This window comes from Oncorhynchus gorbuscha, linkage group LG04 (assembly GCF_021184085.1).
Source record: "Oncorhynchus gorbuscha isolate QuinsamMale2020 ecotype Even-year linkage group LG04, OgorEven_v1.0, whole genome shotgun sequence".
In the NCBI taxonomy this organism is placed as follows: Eukaryota; Metazoa; Chordata; class Actinopteri; order Salmoniformes; family Salmonidae; genus Oncorhynchus; species Oncorhynchus gorbuscha.
In genome coordinates, this window is record NC_060176.1 from 65,611,943 (window position 1) to 65,638,992 (window position 27,050).

The 27,050-nt window shown below is 43.4% G+C and overlaps 1 protein-coding gene across 2 annotated transcripts in view; it reads left to right on the forward strand.

The window, feature by feature from the left end:
- The window catches only part of LOC124034519 (major facilitator superfamily domain-containing protein 3-like), a 33,045-nt gene extending 25,351 nt beyond the window's left edge, over positions 1-7,694 (forward strand). For both annotated transcript variants that reach the window (XM_046347826.1, XM_046347827.1), the window contains one exon: positions 6,263-7,694. In XM_046347826.1, coding sequence (XP_046203782.1) covers positions 6,263-6,454 — 192 coding nt within the window. In that variant the 3' untranslated portion in view covers positions 6,455-7,694. The remainder of the gene's footprint in view (positions 1-6,262) is intronic.
- The last annotated feature ends 19,356 nt before the right edge of the window (positions 7,695-27,050 follow it).

Here is a 27,050-nt window from a genome sequence, read left to right on the forward strand (position 1 = left end):
TGAGAAACACGTATTAAAGACAGACATCTGAATTTATTTCAGTGATATTAAATAATCACATACAGTTTAAGTCGGAAGTTTACATACACTTAGGTTGGAATGATTAAAACTAGTTTTTTTACCACTCCACAAATGTCTTGTTAACAAACTATAGTTTTGGCAAGTCGGTTAGGACATCTACTTTGTGCTTGACACAAGTAATTTTTCCAACAATAGTACGCAAGTATAAACACCATGGGACCACGCAGCCGTCATACCTGTCATCTGTCTCCTAGAGATGAAGGTACTTTGGTGCGAAAAGTTCAAATCAATCCCAGCAGCAAAGGGTTAGCAAAGGACCTTGTGAAGATGCTGGAGGAAACAGGTACAAAAGTATCTATATCCACAGTGAAATGAGTCCTATATCGACATAACCTCAGCAAGGAAGAAGCCACTGCTCCAAAACTGCCATAAAAAAGCCAGACTACGGTTTGCAACTGCACACGGGGACAAAGATCATACTTTCTGGAGAAATGTCCTCTGGTCTGATGAAACAAAAATGAAACTGTTTGGCCATAATGACCATTGTTATGTTTGGAGGAAAAAGGGGGAGGCTTGCAAGCCGAAGAACACTATCCCAAACGTGAAGCACGGGGGTGGCAGCATCATGTCGTGGGGGTGCTTTGCTGCAGGAGGGACTGGTCCACTTCACAAAATAGATGGCATCATGAGGTAGGAAAATTATGTGGATATATTGAAGCAACATCTCAAGACATCAGTCATGAAGTTAAAGCTTGGTCGTAAATGGGTCTTCCAAATGGACAATGACCCCAAGCATACTTCCAAAGTTGTGGCAAAATGGCTTAAGGACAACAAAGTCAAGGTATTGGAGTGGCCATCACAAAGCCCTGACCTCAATCCTATAGAAAATGTGTGGACAGAACTGAAAAAGCCTGTGAGAGCAAGGAGGCCTACAAACATGACTCAGTTTCACCAGCTCAGGAGGAATGGGACAAAATTCACCCAACTTATTGTGGGAAGCTTGTGGAAGGCTACCTGAAACATTTGACCCAAATTAAAGAATTTAAAAGCAATGCTACCAAATACTAATTGAGTGTATGTAAACTTCTGACCCACTGGGAATGTGATGAAATAAATAAAAGCTGAAATAAATCATTCTCTCTACTATTATTCTGACATTTCACATTCTTAAAATAAATTGGTGATCCTAACTGACCTAATATAGTGACTTTCTACTAGGATTAAATGTCAGGAATTGTGAAAAACAGAGTTTAAATGTATTTGGCTAAGGTGTATGTTTTCTTCCGACTTCAACTGTATACCCCTTGATTTTGGTGAATGTGACTGAGATAAGTACAAATGTCTAACATCATCAGTACATTGGGGCGGCAGGTAGCCTAATGGTTAGTGCGTTGCACTAGTAGCCGAAAGGTTGCAAGATCAAATCCCCGAGCTGACAAGGTAAATATCTGTCGTTCTGCCCCTGAACAAGGCAGTTAACCAACTGTTCCTAGGCCGTCATTGAAAATAAGAATTTGTTCTTAACTGACGTGCCTAGTTAAATAAAGATAAAATTGTGTTGAGATGTGTCAGAAATCAAGTGCTATTTGCCATGGGGATGCATTTTTTGCCTGTGGCCCAATCTTTGAGGCTATGCACACATTTACGGTGTGAGGCTCTCATCCTTTTACCTCCACTTGGAGGAGATGATTTTTATATAAGAAGACAGAATTCTCTGAAACCCGATGGCCTCTGAAATGGTCTGTTATGTTAGCGAGCAAAACGGAAACTCCTGGAGATAGATTATATCCTACGATGTCAACAGCCAGGACAGGTAGCCCTCCTCACAGCAACAACACCCACCCCTGAGCTGGGACTAACAAGGCCATATTCTTCCCCTAGCTAACTCTCTCTCCCCTTTTACATATTTATATGTCCCTCTCTCTACCCCTCTTCTTTTACATATCTATATGTCCCTCTGTCTACCCCTCTTCTTTTACATATCTATATGTCCCTCTGTCTACCCCTCTTCTTTTACATATCTATATTTCCCTCTCTACCCCTCTCCTTTTACATATCTATATGTCCCTCTCTCTACCCCTCTCCTTTTACATATCTATATGTCCCTCTCTCTACCCCTCTTCTTTTACATATCTATATGTCCCTCTGTCTCTACCCCTCTTCTTTTACATATCTATATGTCCCTCTCTCTACCCCTCTTCTTTTACATATCTATATGTCCCTCTCTCTACCCCTCTTCTTTTACATATCTATATTTCCCTCTCTCTACCCCTCTCCTTTTACATATCTATATGTCCCTCTCTCTACCCCTCTCCTTTTACATATCTATATGTCCCTCTCTCTACCCCTCTTCTTTTACATATCTATATGTCCCTCTCTCTACCCCTCTCCTTTTACATATCTATATGTCCCTCTCTCTACCCCTCTCCTTTTACATATCTATATGTCCCTCTCTCTCTCCTTTTACCCCTCTCCTTTTACATATCTATATGTCCCTCTCTCTACCCCTCTCCTTTTACATATCTATATGTCCCTCTCTCTACCCCTCTTCTTTTACATATCTATATGTCCCTCTCTCTACCCCTCTCCTTTTACATATCTATATGTCCCTCTCTCTACCCCTCTCCTTTTACATATCTATATGTCCCTCTCTCTACCCCTCTCCTTTTACATATCTATATGTCCCTCTCTCTACCCCTCTCCTTTTACATATCTATATGTCCCTCTCTCTACCCCTCTATATGTCCTTTTACATATCTATATGTCCCTCTCTCTACCCCTCTCCTTTTTTACATATCTATATTTCCCTCTCTCTACCCCTCTCCTTTTACATATCTATATTTCCCTCTCTCTACCCCTCTCCTTTTACATATCTATATTTCCTCTCTCTACCCCCCTCTCTCTTTTACATATCTATATTTCCCTCTCTCTACCCCTCTCCTTTTACATATCTATATTTCCCTCTCTCTACCCCTCTCCTTTTTTACATATCTATATTTCCCTCTCTCTACCCCTCTCCTTTTACATATCTATATTTCCCTCTCTCTACCCCTCTCCTTTTACATATCTATATTTCCCTCTCTCTACCCCTCTCCTTTTACATATCTATATTTCCCTCTCTCTACCCCTCTCCTTTTACATATCTATATGTCCCTCTCTCTACCCCTCTCCTTTTACATATCTATATTTCCCTCTCTCTACCCCTCTCCTTTTACATATCTATATTTCCCTCTCTCTACCCCTCTCCTTTTACATATCTATATTTCCCTCTCTCTACCCCTCTCCTTTTACATATCTATATTTCCCTCTCTACCCCCTCTCTTTTACATATCTATATGACCCTCTCTCTACCCCTCTCCTTTTACATATCTATATTTCTCTCTCTCTACCCCTCTCCTTTTACATATCTATATGTCCCTCTCTCTTTTACCCCTCTCCTTTTACATATCTATATTTCCCTCTCTACCCCTCTCCTTTTACATATCTATATGTCCCTCTCTCTACCCCTCTCCTTTTACATATCTATATTTCCCTCTCTACCCCTCTCCTTTTACATATCTATATTTCCCTCTCTACCCCTCTCCTTTTACATATCTATATTTCCCTCTCTACCCCTCTCCTTTTACATATATATATGTCCCTCTCTCTACCCCTCTCCTTTTACATATCTATATTTCCCTCTCTCTACCCCTCTCCTTTTACATATCTATATGTCCCTCTCTCTACCCCTCTCCTTTTACATATTTATATGTCCCTCTCTCTACCCCTCTCCTTTTACATATCTATATGTCCCTCTCTCTACCCCTCTCCTTTTACATATCTATATTTCCCTCTCTACTCTCCTTTTACCCCTCTCTCTTTTACATATCTATATTTCCCTCTCTCTACCCCTCTCCTTTTACATATCTATATTTCCCTCTCTCTACCCCTCTCCTTTTACATATCTATATTTCCCTCTCTCTACCCCTCTCCTTTTACATATCTATATTTCCCTCTCTACCCCTCTCCTTTTACATATCTATATTTCCCTCTCTCTACCCCTCTCCTTTTACATATCTATATTTCCCTCTCTCTACCCCTCTCCTTTTACATATCTATATTTCCCTCTCTCTACCCCTCTCCTTTTACATATCTATATTTCCCTCTCTCTACCCCTCTCCTTTTACATATCTATATTTCCCTCTCTCTACCCCTCTCCTTTTACATATCTATATTTCCCTCTCTACCCCTCTCCTTTTACATATCTATATTTCCCTCTCTACCCCTCTCCTTTTACATATCTATATTATCTATATGTCCCTCTCTCTACCCCTCTCCTTTTACATATCTATATTTCCCTCTCTCTACCCCTCTCCTTTTACATATCTATATTTCCCTCTCTCTACCCCTCTCCTTTTACATATCTATATTTCCTCTCTCTACCCCTCTCCTTTTACATATCTATATTTCCCTCTCTCTACCCCTCTCCTTTTACATATCTATATTTCCCTCTCTCTACCCCTCTCCTTTTACATATCTATATGTCCCTCTCTCTACCCCTCTCCTTTTACATATCTATTCCCTAATCATCATTTCTTCCCACCTGTCTACCCCTCTCCTTTTACATATCTATATTTCCCTCTCTACCCCCCTCTCCTTTTACATATCTATATTTCCCTCTCTCTACCCCCTCTCCTTTTACATATCTATATTTCCCTCTCTCTACCCCTCTCCTTTTACATATCTATATTTCCTCTAGTGAGTGGAACCCGGCGCTCTCTACCCCCTTCAGATCTCCTTTTACATATCTATATTTCCCTCTCTCTACCCCCTCTCCTTTTACATATCTATATTTCCCTCTCTTGCTACCGTTAATTCTCTCCTTTTACATATCTATATTTCCCTCTCTCTACCCCTCTCCTTTTACATATCTATATTTCCCTCTCTACCCCTCTCCTTTTACATATCTATATTTCCCTCTCTCTACCCCTCTCCTTTTACATATCTATATTTCCCTCTCTACCCCTCTCCTTTTACATATCTATATTTCCCTCTCTACCCCTCTCCTTTTACATATCTATATTTCCCTCTCTACCCCTCTCCTTTTACATATCTATATTTCCCTCTCTCTACCGCTCTCCTTTTACATATCTATATTTCTCTCTCTACCCCTCTCCTTTTACATATCTATATTTCCCTCTCTACCCCTCTCCTTTTACATAACTTATTTTGTCCTGTTTAAACTGGGCCATCGCTGCCTGGAGGTGTTCTGTTCGCAGCCTCTCAATCGTCACTCAATCAATTCTGAAGGGGACGAGTTACCACAGTTCTAACAAAGAGTCGTTGACTAGGAAAACTACAGCAAGGAGGATACAGGGCTGTATCTGGGCAATTAAGGAAGAAAAACCTAATGAAACAAAGCTAATAACCTCTGGGGTTAATTTGAAATGTTCTCATGACAGTGACACATATAGCTACCTTTTTAAGGTCATATCCAGTGACAGAAAGCTGATACCGTGAGTGCTTGTCGATGACCCAGGAGAGAGAAACGGTATCTCTTAAGCAAGTTAGCCCGAATAAAAGCACTTCACTAAACTCGGGTCTACAGGCACTTCAACTGTGTGAACCTGGCTCAAATCAGCACTTTTCTCAATACTGAGACCCAGCAAAGATGCCTGGGTAATGTCTACTTTACAGTTTGCTCGTTTCGTCACCGGTGACATTTGTCCGAGTCAGGTAACTGGCTAAATTACAATTAGCCACACAGGAGCTATGTTACATGGCGTCAAAGGCACAACTAAGGAAGACCTTGTCGCCTTTTCACAGCCCCAAAGTTCTAATGATCTAAGTCATCTGCTCACCATGATCACTCCTCCCCTTATTAAGATCCATCTCACATTGATCATGTGGAGTTAGGGATAGGCAGAACTGTACTGATAACTATGCATGCCACAGCGGATGTCTTAGTGGTTTCTGCTGAAATAAATCCATTCAGTTAAGAGGTTAGCAGTTTACATTGTTTCATTTGTAGAGTCTTTATGTCATACACCTGAGTGTATGGAACAGGGTTGCCATTGTGTGAACATTTAGGTGTCAGTGGAGGGTGGAGACCCATGGAGATGCGTTGGCTATGTTGCCCTGTTGTGTTTCTGTGGGCCTGAGAGTTGGAGTCTGAGATGTTAGGTCATCTGTGTCGGTGTGGCCTCTAGTTTTTCTCTCTCTGAGCTCGTCCCTACCTAACCCTCTCCTTTTCTCTCTACAGGCCACCCACTACAGTTTCCTGTCCACTCTGGAGGTACTGGGGAAGCTGATGTTCGGTGCCCTGGCAGGGGGCCTGGTGGACTGGGTGGGTTTCCCCACTGCCTTCCTCCTTTTCCTGGTCCTCTCTGCCGGAACAGCCCTCCACATCTGGAAGGCCACAGACACAGGGGCCCTCAGGGAAGAGCCCAAGTGATCAGCTTTTTGTTCTAGCCCTTACTAACATCAGATCAAGCTACTCAAGGGGTCGATAATCAGTTGACTCGTTGAACAAGCTGTGTGAGTGTAGGGTTGGAACAAAAACCTCCACACCCTATAGGTGCCCAGGACTAGGGATGGTGATCACTGAGATTGAGGAGGAGGAGGAAGTAGTGTGTTGCATGAGTGCGAAGCAAATTCTGTCGTACGTCGGCGTCCTAGAAAAACTCTTATCTCACTTTTTTTTAAACATAAATGGAAAGTTTCACAGAACATTCCACTCCATGTTCTGTGAAAGATGAATGAATCTAGTACTAATATAAGTCATTCAAAAAGCCATGTGAATTCCCATTAATATATGGCAACAACAACATTGTTTCAGATTCCTGAAAAGTAAACTTTTTTATACAAGATTTTTCCAGGACACTGATTAGTAGCTATATTGAGTTGGGGGATCGGATCAGTAGCATAAGGGATAGGGGGGACAATAAATGGGAAAGCTGTTAAGGGGTTGTTGGAGGACATACAGTACCATCTGAGCCATTTTCATATTTGCCAAGGCTGCAGTAAAATGTAGTCCAGCAGTTCTACTTAGTCATTGATTAGCCTGCGATGAAGGTTATATGTGTCATATCAGTTTCCTTTTTGAACTTGTTCTGTGGTGACGTTTATGAATGAATCCCTACTACCTCTTATCAACACTGTAAGATATGCAGAAGAGTCTAGTGAGCAGTAGAATACAACATTTGCTAGCTAGTGTGCAATTTTGATTAGCAGTAGCTTGCTTGAACCATTACTCTGCTAGCCTAGGTTAGTTGTTAGCGCAATTAGAGAACCAGGTCAGACTTTAAATATATAGTCCGGATTTTCCATCTGTAGATGCTCTAAAGATGGTCATACTATCAACAAACTATCTGTTGATAAGCAACTGCTTGTTATGGTTACTGTTAGTTTTAGGGTTAAGGTTAGGGTACAGTCTAAGCTTAGGGTTATGATTACGTTTAGGGTTAAGGTTAGGGTACGGTCTAAGCTTAGGGTTATGATTAAGTTTAGGGTTAAGGTTAGGTTACGGTCTAAGCTTAGGGTTATGATTAAGTTTAGGGTTAAGGTTAGGTTACGGTCTAAGCTTAGGGTTATGATTAAGTTTAGGGTTACAGCTAGGGTTAGTAGATAGTTGAAATGTTACTGATGGTCTATGTCTACAGATGGACTATCCAAATAAAGTATTACCGATAACAGTACTGTAGCCTTACATTTTGTATGGTGGTTAGTTTTACAAGATTGGCAAAAAAAACATGAAAATGATATTTATATGTAATTTTACATAGATGCTGGTTGTTTTACTACCTGCTGATATTGCTTGTTTGAGTTGTTAAATAATGTGTAAAGTTCTTAAGAATAACACACACCTTATCTAATCACAGCAGTTGAAGCAATTTAGATTGTGGTACAGTTCATTTGACTGGTCAAAAGGACTGAAATATTCAACCAATGCCTCACACTGATTGAATATCATCTGTCTTTTGTTTACCGTATCACACATTGTGATGGCTGAATTACAATATAACAGATAGTCACAGGGATGACAATCACAGGGGACAAGTCAAAGGGATGACAGTTCAGAAGTAGCATAGTGACACTAGGCCTAGGCAGTTTCAGATAGAACCAGAGCAGCCATGTTATGAACTGTCATGATCAGCAAGGTCACTTTGACCAATACAGCCAAGTCCACGCTAATGTAAAGCGCCTGTTGCAAAGCACACCCCTGCCTCTGACACATGCTGAGAGATTGTCACAAAATAAAGCTGCTACCCAAATGTCATATCCTGTAATAATCCTCTACCTGAACATACCTGTTTTAAATACTGTCACTTTGGCATCAGTCTAAAAAAGAATCATAGTAAACACCTGTACATTTGAAAGATAGAAGCATAATTATGTCTTCCTCACACATGTCTATCCTCCTGATAACCACAGCTCTGTGTGTGTGTGTGTGTGTGTGTGTGTGTGTGTGTGTGTGTGTGTGTGTGTGTGTGTGTGTGTGTGTGTGTGTGTGTGTGTGTGTGTGTGTGTGTGTGTGTGTGTGTGTGTGTGTGTGTGTGTGTGTGTGTGTGTGTGTGTGTGTGTGTGTGTGTGAGTCCATCTCCTATACCTCTCCCCTTGCTCCATGCAATACACTCACCACATTCTAGCTACAGCATTGATATTTCTCAGAAATCACAGGTGGCATTTTCAACACACATTGATCAGGTTCGGTTCTCTGTCGGGGATTCAAAACACAGGTGTTTGGAACAATGAATGGCCATTTAATCAATAGACCCATTTAAATTCTAACGTAACATCGAGCGATGATGTCGCTACATGTGCAGTGTTCAGTTTTTCTGCAGTACAGCACTGTTGAGTATTACATTGCTTAATTTGTCTGTTTCAAGTCAGTTGTAATCCGTGTATTTGCTACAGGTGTTATGTACCAGATTAGGGAAAACACCAGTCTTCATCTGTACAATAGGTAACCTGGCAGAAAATCCAGATAACCCCTACCAGCCCAATGTTTTTCCCCTTGCCAGTTAAAAGGGCATAGCTTAACACACTTCCCAGATCATTTCATATTTGTTTATGGAAAATGATAGATACAACAAAGATAAATGACACAAAGATACATATTCATTCGACTCCCTTGAATGTGAGACAGAGTATCCTGATGAATCACTTCAATTCAATCAATCATACAAAGGCAGTTAACCCCTTCAAGTCCTCTCAGAGTTGTGGATTTGCTACAGCACTGGCTGATGGACAGACATGTAATCATGGCATCGTTAGAGAGGGCTTTTCACAACACCCTGAACACTGTGATGCGGCCCTCAGCCAACGTGTCACGACAGGTTGTCTATGAGACACAGAGGGGGTTATGGGATGGAGTTGTAGTAGAGGGCAGAGGAATGAAGGGATAGGGAGGTGGGGTGCAGAGAGGGGTGGTTTGAAACATGGGGCGTCTTCTGCTATGGCCCTAATGGCTCAAACGAGGCTTTGAGAGAATAGGGTTGAGGCCAGGGATGGGGGCGAGAGGGGCCCACGACCCACTGTGAAGTGACTCAAGCACAACACCATATGAGCTGGCAGCCTGTCACATCTCCACCCATCAGAAAGCACTCTATAGGACCCTCTCTATTGGACTTTTCCCTACACACCAGCTTCTATCACTTTATACAGTAGTACTTCACTATACAAACTAACTCCCATTACCAAACACATCACCATAGACAGCTAAGATAACTAGGCGTTTGGTTTTACATACGCCATTGACCTAAGATGACAACCCTCGTGGCCAGGTAGGCTCTAGCAGATCAGTGGGTGGTGTCTGCTGGTTGCCTGCTACAGGTGTGGATGGATAGTCACTCATCATGGGCAGGAATGTGATTTATGTGTTTTCAATTATGGACAGCAGTGAAAAAGGGAAAAAAGGTTTCCTCTCACTAATGCCAACAGATTTATCACAACAAACAAATATGTAGGTAACTCTTAAAAAGACATTGACACAGGCAATCCTCGTTACCTTGATACCTGCTTTTTTTTTAAATTAACAATGTTAATTTGGACGCAGTAATTGCAGTGTTTCCTCTAAATATCTACAGTTGAACTACAAAATGACGGCACTACTGCAGTTACAAACGTGAGGATGCAGTAATTATAAAATGTTAATTGATTCTGGGCATGTAACTGTTTGCCCCTTATTCTGTCCAATGAGGTATTTTCGGAAAATATATAGGTGTCCATTAAAGGGGAAATCTGTGATTCAAACAACAACAAGCGGTTTCCCCACAACTGGAAACATGTAACCACTTTCCAATTCATAGACAGAGCAATGGATGCAAGGACTGACCATCCACAGCGGTGGAATGTTGCGTTTGGCGAGCCACCATCGGCCTGCAATCTCACTCTTATCCTCTTTGATTGTAACTGCCAGTGAAAGTTATTTCACTTTATCTCTGATTCAGTCTTGTTACTCAGAGCAATAGATCTTCTCACAACAACCCCGCTGAGAACTGATCACTGGTCATTTTGTCTTCAGTAATGATTCTTATAACACTCAAGTGGCATATTCTTTCATCTATTTGATAGGCTATTAATTGATTTTGTTTTCATGGAGTCGATTAAGCCATGACACAAGATACCAAATTAATTGATGATGAAAAATGTAGACTATAGTGCATACTTTTTCAACATTTTGTTATGTTACAGCCTTTTTCTAAAAGTGCTTTAAAAAACAAAAATCCTCATTAATCTACACACAATACCCCATAATGAATTTGATTTTTTTGCAAATATATTAAATATAAAAACTGAAATATGACATTTACGTAAGTATTCAGACCCTTTACTCAGTACTTTCTTGAAGCACCTTTGGCAGCGATTACAGCCTCAAATCTTCTTGGGTATGACGCTACAAGCTTCACACACCTATATTTGGGGAGATTCTACCATTGTTCTCTGCAGATCTCAAGCTCTGTCAGGTTGGATGGGGAGCTTCGCTGCACACCTATTTTCAGGTCTCTCCAGAGATGTTCGATCCGGTTCAAGTCCGGGCTCTGGCTGGGCCACTCAAGGACATTCAGAGACTTGTCCTGAAGCCACTCCTGCGTTATCTTGGCTCTGTGCACAGGGTTGTTTCCTGTTGGAAGGTGAGCCTTCACCCCAGTCTGAGGTCCTGAGCGCTCTGGAGCAGGTTTTCATCATGGATCTCTCTGTACTTTGCTCCGTTCATCTTTCTCTCAATCCTGACTAGTCTCCCAGTCCCTGCTGCTGAAAAACATCTCCACAGCATGATGCTGCCACCACCATGCTTCACCGTAGCAATGGTGCCAGGTTTCCTCCAGACGTGACGCTTGGCAGTCAGGCCAAAGTGTTCAATCTTGGTTTCATCAGACCAGAGAATCTTGATTCTCATGGTCTGAGAGTCCTTTAGGTGCCTTTTGGCAAACTCCAAGCGGGCTGTCATGTGTCTTTTACTGCGGAGTGGCTTCCGTCTAGCCACTCTACCATAAAGCCTGATTGGTGAAGTGCTGAGGAGATGGTTGTCTTTCTGGTAGGTTCTCCCATCTCCACAGAGAAACGCTGGAGCTCTGTCAGAGCGACCATCAGGTTCTTGGTCACCTCCCTGACCAAAGCCCTTCTCCCCCGATTGCTCAGTTTGGGCAAGCAGCCAGCTCTGGGAAGAGTCTTGATGGTTGCAAACTTCTTCCATTTAAGAATGAAGGAGAAATCTGTGTTTTGGGGGACCTTCAATGCTGCAGAACTGTTTTGGTACCCTTCCCCATATCTGTGCCTCAACACAATCCTGTCTCGGAGCTCAACGGATAATTCCTTCGACTTCGTGGCTTGGTTTTTGCTCTGACATGCACTGGCAACTATGGGACCTTATAAAGACAGGTGTGTGCCTTTCCAAATCATGTCCAAACAAGTTGTAGAAACATCTGAAATATGACCAATCGAAACAGGATGCACATGAGCACAATTTCGAGTCTCATAGCAAAGGGTCTGAATACTTATGTAAATAAGGTATTTCTGTTTTTTAAATTATTTTTTAAAACTGTTTTCACTGTCATTATGCTGTATTGTGTGTAGATTGATGAGGACATGTTAATTTATTCAATTTTAGAATAAGGCTGTAACGTAACAAAATGTGGAAAAAGGGAAGAGGTCTGAATAATATATGAATGCAATTGTTTCATGTCAGTTCATTGACCCGAAGCCAAGGTATGGGACGTCAAAAACCTGTTCCCAACTTACTTGAATTTGATATGGTATTACAGTGAAACCTTTTGAGTTTAAATCAAATCAAATTTTATTTGTCACATACACATGGTTAGCAGATGTTAATGCGAGTGTAGCGAAATGCTTGTGCTTCTAGTTCCGACAATGCAGTAATAACCAACAAGTAATCTAACTAACAATTCCAAAACTACTGTCTTATACACAGTGTAAGGGGATAAAGAATATGTACATAAGGATATATGAATGAGTGATGGTACAGAGCAGCATAGGCAAGATACAGTAGATGGTATCGAGTACAGTATATACATATGAGATGAGTGTGTAGACAAAGTAAACAAAGTGGCATAGTTAAAGTGGCTAGTGATACATGTATTACATAAGGATGCAGTCGATGATGTAGAGTACAGTATATACATATGCATATGAGATGAATAATGTAGGGTAAGTAACATTATATAAGGTAGCATTGTTTAAAGTGGCTAGTGATATATTTACATCATTTCCCATCAATTCCCATTATTAAAATGGCTGGAGTTGGGTCAGTGTCAATGACAGTGTGTTGGCAGCAGCCACTCAATGTTAGTGGTGGCTGTTTAACAGTCTGATGGCCTTGAGATAGAAGCTGTTTTTCAGTCTCTCGGTCCCAGCTTTGATGCACCTGTACTGACCTCGCCTTCTGGATGATAGTGGGGTGAACAGGCAGTGGTTCGGATGGTTGATGTCCTTGATGATCTTTATGGCCTTCCTGTAACAACGGGTGGTGTAGGTGTCCTGGAGGGCAGGTAGTTTGCCCCCGGTGATGCATTGTGCAGTCCTCACTACCCTCTGGAGAGCCTTACGGTTGAGGGCGGAGCAGTTGCCGTACCAGGCGGTGATACAGCCCGCCAGGATGCTCTCGATTGTGCATCTGTAGAAGTTTGTGAGTGCTTTTGGTGACAAGCCAAATTTCTTCAGCCTCCTGAGGTCTGTGATGTGTATGCCGAGGAACTTAAAACTTGCTACCCTCTCCACTACTGTTCCATCGATGTGGATAGGGGGGTGTTCCCTCTGCTGTTTCCTGAAGTCCACAATCATCTCCTTAGTTTTGTTGACGTTGAGTGTGAGGTTATTTTCCTGACACCACACTCAGAGGGCCCTCACCTCCTCCCTGTAGGCCGTCTCGTCGTTGTTGGTAATCAAGCCTACCACTGTTGTGTTGTCCGCAAACTTGATGATTGAGTTGGAGGCGTGCGTGGCCACGCAGTCGTGGGTGAACAGGGAGTACAGGAGAGGGCTCAGAACGCACCCTTGTGGGCCCCAGTGTTGAGGATCAGCGGGGAGGAGATGTTGTTGCCTACCCTCACCACCTGGGGGCGGCCCGTCAGGAAGTCCAGTACCCAGTTGCACAGGGCGGGGTCGAGACCCAGGGTCTCGAGCTTGATGACGAGCTTGGAGGGTACTATGGTGTTGAATGCCGAGCTGTAGTCGATGAACAGCATTCTCACATAGGTATTCCTCTTGTCCAGATGGGTTAGGGCAGTGTGCAGTGTGGTTGAGATTGCATCGTCTGTGGACCTATTTGGGCGGTAAGCAAATTGTAGTGGGTCTAGGGTGTCAGGTAGGGTGTAGGTGATATGGTCCTTGACTAGTCTCTCAAAGCACTTCATGATGACGGAAGTGAGTGCTACGGGGCGGTAGTCGTTTAGCTCAGTTACCTTAGCTTTCTTGGGAACAGGAACAATGGTGGCCCTCTTGAAGCATGTGGGAACAGCAGACTGGTATAGGGATTGATTGAATTTGTCCGTAAACACACCAGCCAGCTGGTCTGCGCATGCTCTGAGGGCGCGGCTGGGGATGCCATCTGGGCCTGCAGCCCTGCGAGGGTTAACACGTTTAAATGTCTTACTCACCTCGGCTGCAGTGAAGGAGAGTCCGCATATTTTCGTTGCAGGCCGTGTCAGTGGCACTGTATTGTCCTCAAAGCGGGCAAAAAAGTGATTTAGTCTGCTACATTTCTCAATTTATACTAATCAATTTAAGCCATTGGTGAATTTTAATGGCTGACAGCAAATTCTTTCATTTCTTCTTTAAGCCGCGATGAGTTGGTTATAATTTTGTACCATACACAGTTGTATCGTGTGACATAATTGCTTGCTTGTGTGACATAATTTTACAGTTCTTGTTTACAATCTCCTTCATAAATATTAATCTTCCCATAAATGGATAGGTTTTTCCATCTCCATGGTTTCAAAATTCTCAATATTTTGCTACATTTGGTATGAAATTTAATAGTTGCAAAATTGCTAAACTTTTCCAGGATATGTACATCAACTTCACCATCCACCCATTTAAATCGAGAGACCACATAGCAATTAATCCGTAATATAGTACACTTATCATAGTTGGGTTTTAGTCCAGAGAAACTGGAGAAATTATCCAGTTCCTCAATGAGGCCCTTCAAGTTTAAGGACTCAAGAGAGAACTTGAATCATATGCGTACATTGATACTCTAATTCCTTAATTTTACATGTGATTGTTATATTTAGATTTGATTGTTAAAGCTAACAATTCAATGGCCATAATAAATACTGTATGTATGGTGACAGAGGGCAACCTTGTTTTATGCCTCTTGACACTTCAAAGTTCTCAGATGTAACCATTATCATTTTTTAAATATAAATAATTGTTGTACATGAGAGATTCTATAAAGATGAAAAAATCCAGGCACTTATAAACAGATTCTAGACATACTGTATCATACTGTATCAAATGCTTTCTCAACATCTCCTACAAAGATTATACCTGGTTTCCCTGTATTCTCATAGTTTCCCATTATTTCTAGTAGTTGTCTAATATTGTCTCCAATATATCTTCCTTTTAAAAATCCCGTCTGATCGTGATGAATAGTGTCCTGTGAGAGGGCAAGTGCCTCTGCTATCTCATTGGAATACTCATGCAGATTAGAGTACACCTCTAAAAATAGCTGACTGATTATGTTGGCAGGGAGTACAGATTCTATATTGAAATGACTTTTGTACAAATTAAATGACTATGGAATGTAGTGCTCTACTTGAATGCATATATTCCGCTAGTACACACGGTACAGATACCAGGATCTGATTTCAAGTCTGAAGATTAAACTGAGAATCCCTGATATGATGGTGCCACGAGCAGCAGGATGATCTGAAGAAATTGCAGATGAGTTCCATGCAAGACGCTGTTCTGCTCAAACAGAGTATTTGCACATGTCCACTTCCCTCTGCTGCGGGTCAACAAAAGCCAAGAAGTTTAGCTTCTCACTCTTAGTTGTTGCGGAAGTTGCCCCGATACTGCAGTTTACTTTGTGCATCACTATCTTTAAATTCCTCCAGTAATGTAACATATTTTAAACTAAACATGGTCAGATATAATTAGAAGAAATCACTTGCTAGGCCTGTGCTACCAACATGAGGGTGAACAATGTACAGGTCCTGTCACCATTGGCTAAGGAAGCCACCCTAGTGTGATGCTCCCAATTCTAAAAGGTCTGTCTTTGATGACATCCAAGGACCATTTGTCACTCACCAGAAGAGACATTGTATCACCTCGTGGTATTGCATCACCAGCCCGAGCTGGATAGGTTTACTAATTGAATTTAAATCATGTAGAAATTGGTGCTATCGTCATGTGACCTGTGCTTCATGTGCATCCGCCTGTTGAGAGCCAACTGGGAGGGAAGGGAAATTCCACTGCTGCTACTGTATCTATCCATCACCTGCATCTGTTTTGTAACTAAGGCAGGCCAGTCCCGGTGCCAGGATGAAGGGACTAGGGGGGAAGTTGAAATCGGCGAGGGGGCTACATTTTTGGGAGTTCTTGCATTGGAATTATATTGAATTCTGCTTACATCACGGTATACCATAATAAACATAAAGTTCAAATGCAGACACTCCGAGATCATTGAGTGTTTTGAAGTGACAGGTTGGCGGGAAATCTGTAGCCCATCTCCGCTGAGCTGTATCAGTGTAAAATAGCAGCAGTCGTAAGGACAAAGATTCAGTCTACTGTTCCGGTTGGAGCGAGTGGTCGCATCTGCACTTCGCTCCCGCGGGTAGTATAACTTTTTCATTATATTTCATTATAGCACAACGGTTTGATTTGTCTAATCCTAGCAATTTCTTCTCAGCTAGCTACATAGCCGTCTTTGTATCAAAGATAATTGCGTAATTATCGTATTTCGCCGTCCTAACGTAGTCTTCACTAGCCAGCTAGCTAACGTCCACTGATTAGCTAACTGGAGAAACTATTACACTCAACTGAACGACTTGATTAGTGTAGTGTTAGCTAGCTACATAGCTGTCTTTGCTGTCTTCGTATCATCGTATCCAAGATAATTGTGTTGTTTAGGTTTAGAGTGTGTAGTCTTAGAGTGATTATCTTAATTTACCGAGGTTAGCTAGCCAGCTATTTGTCGTCCTTAACGTAGGTGACTCTGCTAGCTAGCCAACAGCTAGCCGACGTCTACCGAATAGACTCACAACCCGGTCGCATTCACAGGTAGTATCACATTTTCACTTCATTTCATTACAGTACAACGGTTTGATTTGTTTGATCGTAGCTAGCTACATAGCTAGCTACATAGCCGTCTTTGTATCAAAGATAATTGTGTAGTCTAGAGCGATTTTCTAGGTTCGCTAGCCAGCTATTGTCGTTCTTTTAACGCAACGTAACGTAAACAACACTGCTAGCTAGCCAGCTAGCCCCCGAATAGCAACACTGCAGAAACTATTACACTCAACGGAACGACTTGATTAGTGTAGTGTCAACAACGCACCCACTGCCAGCTGGCCTACTTCAGCAGTACTGTATCATTTTAATCATTTTAGTCAATAAGATTCTTGCTACGTAGCTTAACTTTCTGAACATTCGAGGCGTGTAGTCCACTTGTCATTCCAATCTCCTTTGCATTAGCGTAGCCTCTTCTGTAGCCTGTCAACTATGTGTTTGTTTATCCCTGTTCTCTCCTCTCTGCACAGACCATACAAACGCTCCACACCGCGTGGCCGCGGCCACCCTACTCTGGTGGTCCCAGCGCGCACGACCCACGTGGAGTTCCAGGTCTCCGGTAGCCTCTGGAACTGCCAATCTGCGGTCAACAAGGCAGAGTTCATCTCAGCCTATGCCTCCCTCCAGTCCCTCGACTTCTTGGCACTGACGGAAACATGGATCACCACAGACAACACTGCTACTCCTACTGCTCTCTCTTCGTCCGCCCACGTGTTCTCGCACACCCCGAGAGCGTCTGGTCAGCGGGGTGGTGGCACCGGGATCCTCATCTCTCCCAAGTGGTCATTCTCTCTTTCTCCCTTACCCATCTGTCTATCGCCTCCATTGAATTCCATGCTGTCACAGTTACTAGCCCTTTCAAGCTTAACATCCTTATCATTTATCGCCCTCCAGGTTCCCTCGGAGAGTTCATCAATGAGCTTGATGCATTGATAAGCTCCTTTCCTGAGGACGGCTCACCTCTCACAGTTCTGGGCGACTTTAACCTCCCCACGTCTACCTTTGACTCTTTCCTCTCTGCCTCCTTCTTTCCACTCCTCTCCTCTTTTGACCTCACCCTCTCACCTTCCCCCCCTACTCACAAGGCAGGCAATACGCTCGACCTCATCTTTACTAGATGCTGTTCTTCCACTAACCTCATTGCAACTCCCCTCCAAGTCTCCGACCACTGCCTTGTATCCTTTTCCCTCTCGCTCTCATCCAACACCTCCCACACTGCCCCTACTCGGATGGTATCGCGCCGTCCCAACCTTCGCTCTCTCTCCCCCGCTACTCTCTCCTCTTCCATCCTATCATCTCTTCCCTCCGCTCAAACCTTCTCCCACCTATCTCCTGATTCTGCCTCCTCAACCCTCCTCTCCTCCCTCTCTGCATCCCTTGACTCTCTATGTCCCCTATCCTCCAGGCCGGCTCGGTCCTCCCCTCCCGCTCCGTGGCTCGATGACTCATTGCGAGCTCACAGAACAGGGCTCCGGGCAGCCGAGCGGAAATGGAGGAAAACTCGCCTCCCTGCGGACCTGGCATCCTTTCACTCCCTCCTCTCTACATTTTCCTCCTCTGTCTCTGCTGCTAAAGCCACTTTCTACCACGCTAAATTCCAAGCATCTGCCTCTAACCCTAGGAAGCTCTTTGCCACCTTCTCCTCCCTCCTGAATCCTCCTCCCCCTCCCCCCTCCTCCCTCTCTGCAGATGACTTCGTCAACCATTTTGAAAAGAAGGTCGACGACATCCGATCCTCGTTTGCTAAGTCAAACGACACCGCTGGTTCTGCTCACACTGCCCTACCCTGTGCTCTGACCTCTTTCTCCACTCTCTCTCCAGATGAAATCTCGCGTCTTGTGACGGCCGGCCGCCCAACAACCTGCCCGCTTGACCCTATCCCCTCCTCTCTTCTCCAGACCATTTCCGGAGACCTTCTCCCTTACCTCACCTCGCTCATCAACTCATCCCTGACCGCTGGCTACGTCCCTTCCGTCTTCAAGAGAGCGAGAGTTGCACCCCTTCTGAAAAAACCTACACTCGATCCCTCCGATGTCAACAATTACAGACCAGTATCCCTTCTTTCTTTTCTCTCCAAAACTCTTGAACGTGCCGTCCTTGGCCAGCTCTCCCGCTATCTCTCTCTGAATGACCTTCTTGATCCAAATCAGTCAGGTTTCAAGACTAGTCATTCAACTGAGACTGCTCTCCTCTGTATCACGGAGGCGCTCCGCACTGCTAAAGCTAACTCTCTCTCCTCTGCTCTCATCCTTCTAGATCTATCGGCTGCCTTCGATACTGTGAACCATCAGATCCTCCTCTCCACCCTCTCCGAGTTGGGCATCTCCGGCGCGGCCCACGCTTGGATTGCGTCCTACCTGACAGGTCGCTCCTACCAGGTGGCGTGGCGAGAATCTGTCTCCTCACCACGCGCTCTCACCACTGGTGTCCCCCAGGGCTCTGTTCTTGGCCCTCTCCTATTCTCGCTATACACCAAGTCACTTGGCTCTGTCATAACCTCACATGGTCTCTCTTATCATTGCTATGCAGACGACACACAATTAATCTTCTCCTTTCCCCCTTCTGATGACCAGGTGGCGAATCGCATCTCTGCATGTCTGGCAGACATATCAGTGTGGATGACGGATCACCACCTCAAGCTGAACCTCGGCAAGACGGAGCTGCTCTTCCTCCCGGGGAAGGACTGCCCGTTCCATGATCTCGCCATCACGGTTGACAACTCCATTGTGTCCTCCTCCCAGAGCGCCAAGAACCTTGGCGTGATCCTGGACAACACCCTGTCGTTCTCAACCAACATCAAGGCGGTGGCCCGTTCCTGTAGGTTCATGCTCTACAACATCCGCAGAGTACGACCCTGCCTCACACAGGAAGCGGCGCAGGTCCTAATCCAGGCACTTGTCATCTCCCGTCTGGATTACTGCAACTCGCTGTTGGCTGGGCTCCCTGCCTGTGCCATTAAACCCCTTCAACTCATCCAGAACGCCGCAGCCCGTCTGGTGTTCAACCTTCCCAAGTTCTCTCACGTCACCCCGCTCCTCCGTTCTCTCCACTGGCTTCCAGTTGAAGCTCGCATCCGCTACAAGACCATGGTGCTTGCATACGGAGCTGTGAGGGGAACGGCACCTCAGTACCTCCAGGCTCTGATCAGGCCCTACACCCAAACAAGGGCACTGCGTTCATCCACCTCTGGCCTGCTCGCCTCCCTACCACTGAGGAAGTACAGCTCCCGCTCAGCCCAGTCAAAACTGTTCGCTGCCCTGGCCCCCCAATGGTGGAACAAACTCCCTCACGACGCCAGGACAGCGGAGTCAATCATCACCTTCCGGAGACACCTGAAACCCCACCTCTTTAAGGAATACCTAGGATAGGATAAGTAATCCCTCTCACCCCCCTTAAGTTTTAGATGCACTATTGTAAAGTGACTGTTCCACTGGATGTCATAAGGTGAATGCACCAATTTGTAAGTCGCTCTGGATAAGAGCGTCTGCTAAATGACTTAAATGTAATGTAAATGTAATTCAGCAGGAGGCAGGCATGTAGAGGTGCTGATGAGTGTTGGATGTATTTACTCAGTGCTGGTGTTTCAAAGATGTCGGTAATACATATATATATTTATAAATATATATATATATATATATACACAAAGTTTTGACTTCAAAATGTCCACATTCAAAAGAAAAAGCCTCTCATCAGGCAACACCTGTCTTAACCAATAATGAACAGGTGGGGTCTACCAGGCTCAGATTCAGCCGCCCCTTGAGATACCCAAAAGGGAACTAACTAGACTAGAACATCCCCAAATGGGCAATTAAATACATTTTGCCACTACTATTCTTGGCGTACAGGCCAGGGATGTCTATGCACACTAAAGGTTGCACATTCACACAACATTAAACATGATAGAGAAACCGAACACATGTGAAGTTACTGTTAATCCCAACATATTCACCCATTCATTTAGAATGTTTGGTTTCGGGAATGTTGATAATTCATTAAATACCATTCTCTCCATACAAAAAAATAAAATAAATGGACAGTAAACTGGTAGATGCAATTCAAACAATATGTCCACTTGGAAAATGAGAATGGTATGAATGTATATTATATTTAGTGAACTATCAACATTCCTAAAACCCAACATTCTAAATGAATGGGTGAATATGTTGGGATTAACAGTAACTTCACATATTAATATATATTTCACAGGGTATTGACAAACATTGACAAACAATTGACACAATGAAACAAATAGTGCGCACGAATTGGTAGGAGTCGAGAGAGACGTGTCTATAGACTGTCTTCACCACACACACCTCCCCTTATTCCAGTCTCAACATTTTAAATGGTTCTCGAGGCACATTCCTCACACATAAGCAGTAACCTCAAACATTGTCAGGAAGTAGCAGTGGTCATTTTGACTTCAACTGGAAGCATTACGGCATTACGGTATTTCTGATTTAAAAGCACACACTACCCAAAGTAATGGACATGTGACAGCAAGGCAGAATGGCACATTCCAAAAGAGCACTGGGTACATGATACATATTGACCAACATGGTATGTCCGTTTGGTGAATGGAAAAGTTTCCCTGAGGCAGATGAACACTTTGCCCTAAACACGATCCACTAACCTTTTGATGCGAGGGCACAAACTTCCCCGTATGGGCCTTTGTTGAAGTACGTAAGGGAGCATTCTCCCCCAAACGATGCACAGTGGACACTGGGGGTTGTCTCCAGACCTCCCAGCAGTGACACTTCTTCTGTGCCACTCCCAGGAACATTTTACAGTGCAATCATTTTCTCTCCAAGCCTCGGGAAAGGGTCAGAACACACCCTCTCCTCTCCAGGCTCTGAGGAGAGCTCGATCATAATCAATTCATTGTCAATCAATGTTTGGATGAAAACCTCCCACACCATAGAGTGCCCACCATAGGAACAGCAGAGGAGTAGGAAGGAGACAGTTCGGCCTCCAACACAACGTCTTCACCAGGGCCCGACAGGTAAACTTGACCCCACCATTTTAAATCAAAATAAAATATTACAGGCGGAGGCATATCACCTTATTCACTTAGAAGTGTTTTTCCCGCTTTTTATGGAACCCCAAAGGAGTCATACCAAACCACCCCAGTGGCATTCAATTAGAGTTATAAATGAGTTATAAATCTGTCATTCTCATTGAAAGCAAGTCTAAGAATCTGTAGATCTGTTCTGTGTGCCCTATTACTATGCTCCCCGTTCTTAAGTTGAATTTTTGCATCTTTTACTTTCGGTTTTATATACCATCTTCAAACAGCTGAAAGTACAATATCTTGGGTTATTGAAAATATATTTCACAGCAGTTTAGATGGTATAATGATTCTCTACAATATACATAGCTTGTTTTGTCACATAAACTGGAAGGTAAACTATAAGAATTTTAGCAACCAGGAAATGGCAGAGCAATTTCTACATATTGCACCTTTCATTTCAGTATAATTATATTGTTTTTCAGAGTAATACACCTTATCAAGGGGTAACAATACAAGAGCCCTTAAAATCGTGTCAATTATATTGTAAGGTAAATGCGATACTTTTCTAGCTTTAAAAAGTCCACAGCAAGGTCCATAAATGTATAATATATAGCAGGAGTATTCAAATCTTACCCTACGAGGTCCGGAGTACTGCTGGTTTTATGTTCAACCTGATAATGAATTGCACCCACCTGCTGTCCCAGGTCTAAATCAGTCCCCGATTCAAATTTGAGGGAAATAAAGGTTCATCCTTTATAGCCCCAACTCATTGTGATGTTATTTACAGCAGCCATCTAATGTTGCTCATGATGAATGTGAAACAAATATAACCAGCAGTTGCATCATTCAATGCTAATAGACCATTTGCCATGGTGTGCTCAAATTCTCTGTATGCTGGCTGTTTGTGGCCGTCCTGTCACGAGGTGGAAAAGTGACAAATTATTTTAGGTATGAGTTGAGCAGGTAAAGTTGAGGAAGACAATAGTTTCAACAAACATATGGGAATAGCTTTCTGATAGTTAGATTTGACAAATGTTCCATAACTGACATTCTGTTACTTTTCAGTTGAAAAACCATGCTAGTTGAAATGACAGACGTGGTGCAGTCCAGGAGGCAGGCTTCCATTTTTTCAAGATCTCAATTTAGCACAACCACCATGTGCTCTCACCAAGCTAAGCGGCTACATCAGCCTTTTCCAAACTTGGTTTTTGCTGAAAAAATACACAGCTGATTCAAATGATCCAAATTTGATTAGTTAATTATTTGAATCAGCTGTGTAGTGTTAGGGCAAAAAAATAAACTTGTATCCAGTGGGGGGGGCAGGACCGAGTTTGGGAAACACTGCACTACATGCTGAGACAAAGGCAAAGGGTGCGTTCCTCAGCCCAGGTGCATGTATCAGGTTAACCTGGTGCCTGACAGAACAGTCGATGATATACAACTTTTATTTGATGCCTGCTACGTCTGAGCAGGGGATCCCGACCACAACCTCCATACACTTCCTGTGTGCAGACGAAGACAAGGGGGTTTAAATACACTGACTTAAAGTCACATGATCTGTCGATTAACCAATAGAACTGCTAGTTAGATAATACATGCAAATAAGTCACACCTGTCTCTGGGTGTTTCAATCTGTGAACTCAGAGGAGACTGATGGGATTTTTATTACCTGTCTTTAACAAGGCAAGTCAGTTAAGAACAAATTCTTATTTTTAATGACGGCCTAGGAACAGTGGGTACTGGGTAGAACAACAGATCTGTACCTTGTCAGCTCAGGGACTTGAACTTGCAACCTTTCGGTTATTAGGCAGACGCTCTAACCACTAGGCTACCCTGCCACCCCATTTGATGTTACTGTAGTGGCTCTGGATTTGGCTGCAGCACCCTTTCTCCTGAGCTTTCCATCTCCCATGTAAAAAAATATATAACTAAAACACTTCCCTCTACATTCTACAGACAATGTGTGTGTGTATGTGTGTCAGATAGACCTATATTGAGTGGATCTGTAAAACGAATAATAATACAACACATACAGTAATATATACTGCTGCTGTTTCAGAGAGAGAAGGGCATCCTGGCCTCCAGGTCACCCTGAGCCTGCACACACAAGACACACGCAGGCACGCACACACAAGACACACGCAGGCACGCACACACGCAGACATACATGCACGCACGCACACACACAGACACACAAACGCACACAGACACTCTGTATCATCCCCAGTCACATGGTCTCCACCTTATTGACTTCCTCAAGTCATCATCATCCCCTGCTAAGAGTTATAGCTGCCCCTCCATGACATATCCTTACCCCAGCCTGTTGTATAAATAATAAAGACATGAATCGACAACGCAATCCAAAGCAGAGTAACTCATTTTAATAGAAAGGACATGGATTGTACTTAAAACCATCTAGTGCATCTTGCCTATGCCGTTTGGCCATCGCTCATTCATATATTTTTATGTACATATTCTCATTCATTCCTTTACACTTGTGTGTTTAAGGTAGTTGTTGTGAAATTGTTAGGTTAGATTACTTGTTAGATATTACCGCACAAGCACAAGCATTTCGCTACACTCGCATTAACATCTGATAACCATGTGTATGTGACGAATAAAATGAGATTTGATTTGGATTGACGTGGATGCTGTAACACCTTTCAGAGTTCATACAGGGAAATCTAAAGATAGTCTGGTCCCAATGTGAATGTTTGTTTTTATTAATCAGAAGAACACATTTAAGCTTCGGATTGATAAACACTTGGGAAGGAGATGATGATGGTGAGGATGATGAAGAGGAGAAGGGGAAGGAAACAAAGTGGCATTGTGCTGGGATAGGATCAGACCTGGAGAGGTGTCCATGTCTCTTATTATTATAAATCAAACAAAAGGTCAACACCTGATGATCCGGCTCGCCCCTTACCTCCCAGCTCAGGTTACCCAGCAGGCCATTCTGCCGTCCGCGAGACAATAGCTGCGCAAAAAGACGACACCTCTTCCCCCTCGGGGGACTCCGAGGCGACAAAATGGAAGAAACAAAACTTTTGTTTGCTGGGATTAAAACATGTTGCAATCTCTACCTCCCTGTTCCTTCCCCGATGGTAGATGGTGCAACAGTCAGAGAACCCTCTCTCTGTCGTTCTGTTCCTACGTTTTAAATAAAGGGTTTTTATTTGGTCTGTTGACTATTGTTTTGGGGTGTATTTGTATAGCTTACAGTTTGGCACAGGCTGAATGGGGCCTGATGGGGTCTGATTGGAACCATAATAGGGCCTGATGGGGCCTGTCCTTTCCCTGAACGTCTATGTGATACGCATATAAAGTTGGTGTTATTGACCACCTCTGTGTCCCATCTTAATTGTTACTGTGTGAAACGGGCATCCCTTCCTCCTGGACCTACTCTGGATGAGGACAGTCAAGGAATTCAGAGAAAGACACAAAACAGTTGAATTGTCATTTACTAGCAATATTGGTTTCTATATACTGCAATATTGGTTTCTATATATTGCAATACCGCAACACTGTTTTCTATATATTGCAATACCGATTTCTTTATATTGCAATATTGCTATACTGGTTTCTGTCAAACACATTTTTTGCTTCACCACAGATCTTCCAGCTTTATTCCATAATCAGACAGTTGTTCTATCCTAAAGGTAAATAACTGACGATAACTGTCAGTCTATAACCGCGTGACTAAATGTGTCAGGACAACGTAGGGAATGTTCTCTCTCCTCATCTCCTTCTCAAAACACATTAGATGAGAAAGCCAGAGGTCCCTCCCCTTTGACCTTCTCCTCCAATGACCTTCTCCTCCAATGGGTTTTGAGAATCAGAGGTGTATGCAAGAGGTGTATGCAATTGAGATCTTCACAGAGATCCATACATCAGTCACAACAATGGTAACTGTGGCAGGAGGGTCTCCCCTCTGCAGGGAACATCCTGCCAGTCTGGCGCCTGCAGAAGGAGGTCTCTCTCTTATCAGCACTGGTGGATGCAGACCACTTGTCCTTCCCTCCTCTGCTTCTTTCACCACATTCCATCCCTCTCACCTCATTGAAAATGAAAACTCTGCCGTGTTCTGCCTGATGAGAAGTCAGTTGGTTCTTCCTGGATAAAACTCATGTGAGTTGAACGACAACACGGTAAGAAAGAAAACAAACTGCCAAATACATTGTCCACAGAGAAATGCATATGGTGCATTACATAGGACTATGTCGGTTTCCTGTTATCGTCTTTTCAATGGTCTCAAAACTATACAGACCTGTTGCTCTGCAATCTGTCTCGTCATCGTGGGCCCTATACGCTTCCCTCCTCCCCCTATCTCTTCACCTGCTACACATACAGGCAGATACTGACGGAGGGGGAGAAAGTGCAAAGGGGAGGTTTGTTGAGTGCACATGTACTGTAAACACCTCTAATCCCCCTTCAAAGCACTTGTTGTGTCATTAGAACATTCACTAGAATAACCCTCAGCCATCACACACTCCCTGACAAGAGGGACCTGCTCATTCCCCCTTGGCAGTCCCAAAGAACAGTAGGCTTGGTGAACCTGGAAAATCATCTTCCATTTTGGCTCCAAAGGGGCAGTGGTCATATGTAAACAAAGCAGAGATAATGAGATATTTACTTTACATTTCCAGTGTGTGGGCTCGGACACAAGTTTTATTAGGAACGAATGGATATTTAAGTGGTTGCAGGCAAGCATTAGGCATACACACACACACACACACACAAAACAGACTGATACATGCACACTCACACACAGGCTTATGCACATTATTGTTTAGATTCATATTATCATTAATGGAAGCGTTGTTATTTTGCAATCTCTCGCTCTGTACATGGATAACTGTATATGTTCTTCAAGGAGGAAAAAAGGCTTACACAGTCATGCTCAGAAACACCTGACCTAATCTAATTCAGCAGCAAAAAACCCTGACAGCAGTCGACAAACATCCAGCACAAAATAACATTCTTACAGGAACAAAGTACACACAAATAAAGAGAGAGAGAGAGAGAGAGAGAGAGAGAGAGAGAGAGAGAGAGAGAGAGAGAGAGAGAGAGAGAGAGAGAGAGAGAGAGAGAGAGAGAGAGAGAGAGACAGAGAGAGAGAGAGAGAGACATAGAGAGAGAGAAAGAGAGAGAGACATAGAGAGACAGAGAGAGAGAGACAGAGAGAGAGAGAGAGAGAGACAGAGAGAGACAGAGACAGAGACAGAGAGAGAGACAGAGAGAGAGAGAGAGAGAGAGAGAGAGAGAGAGAGAGAGAGAGAGAGAGAGAGAG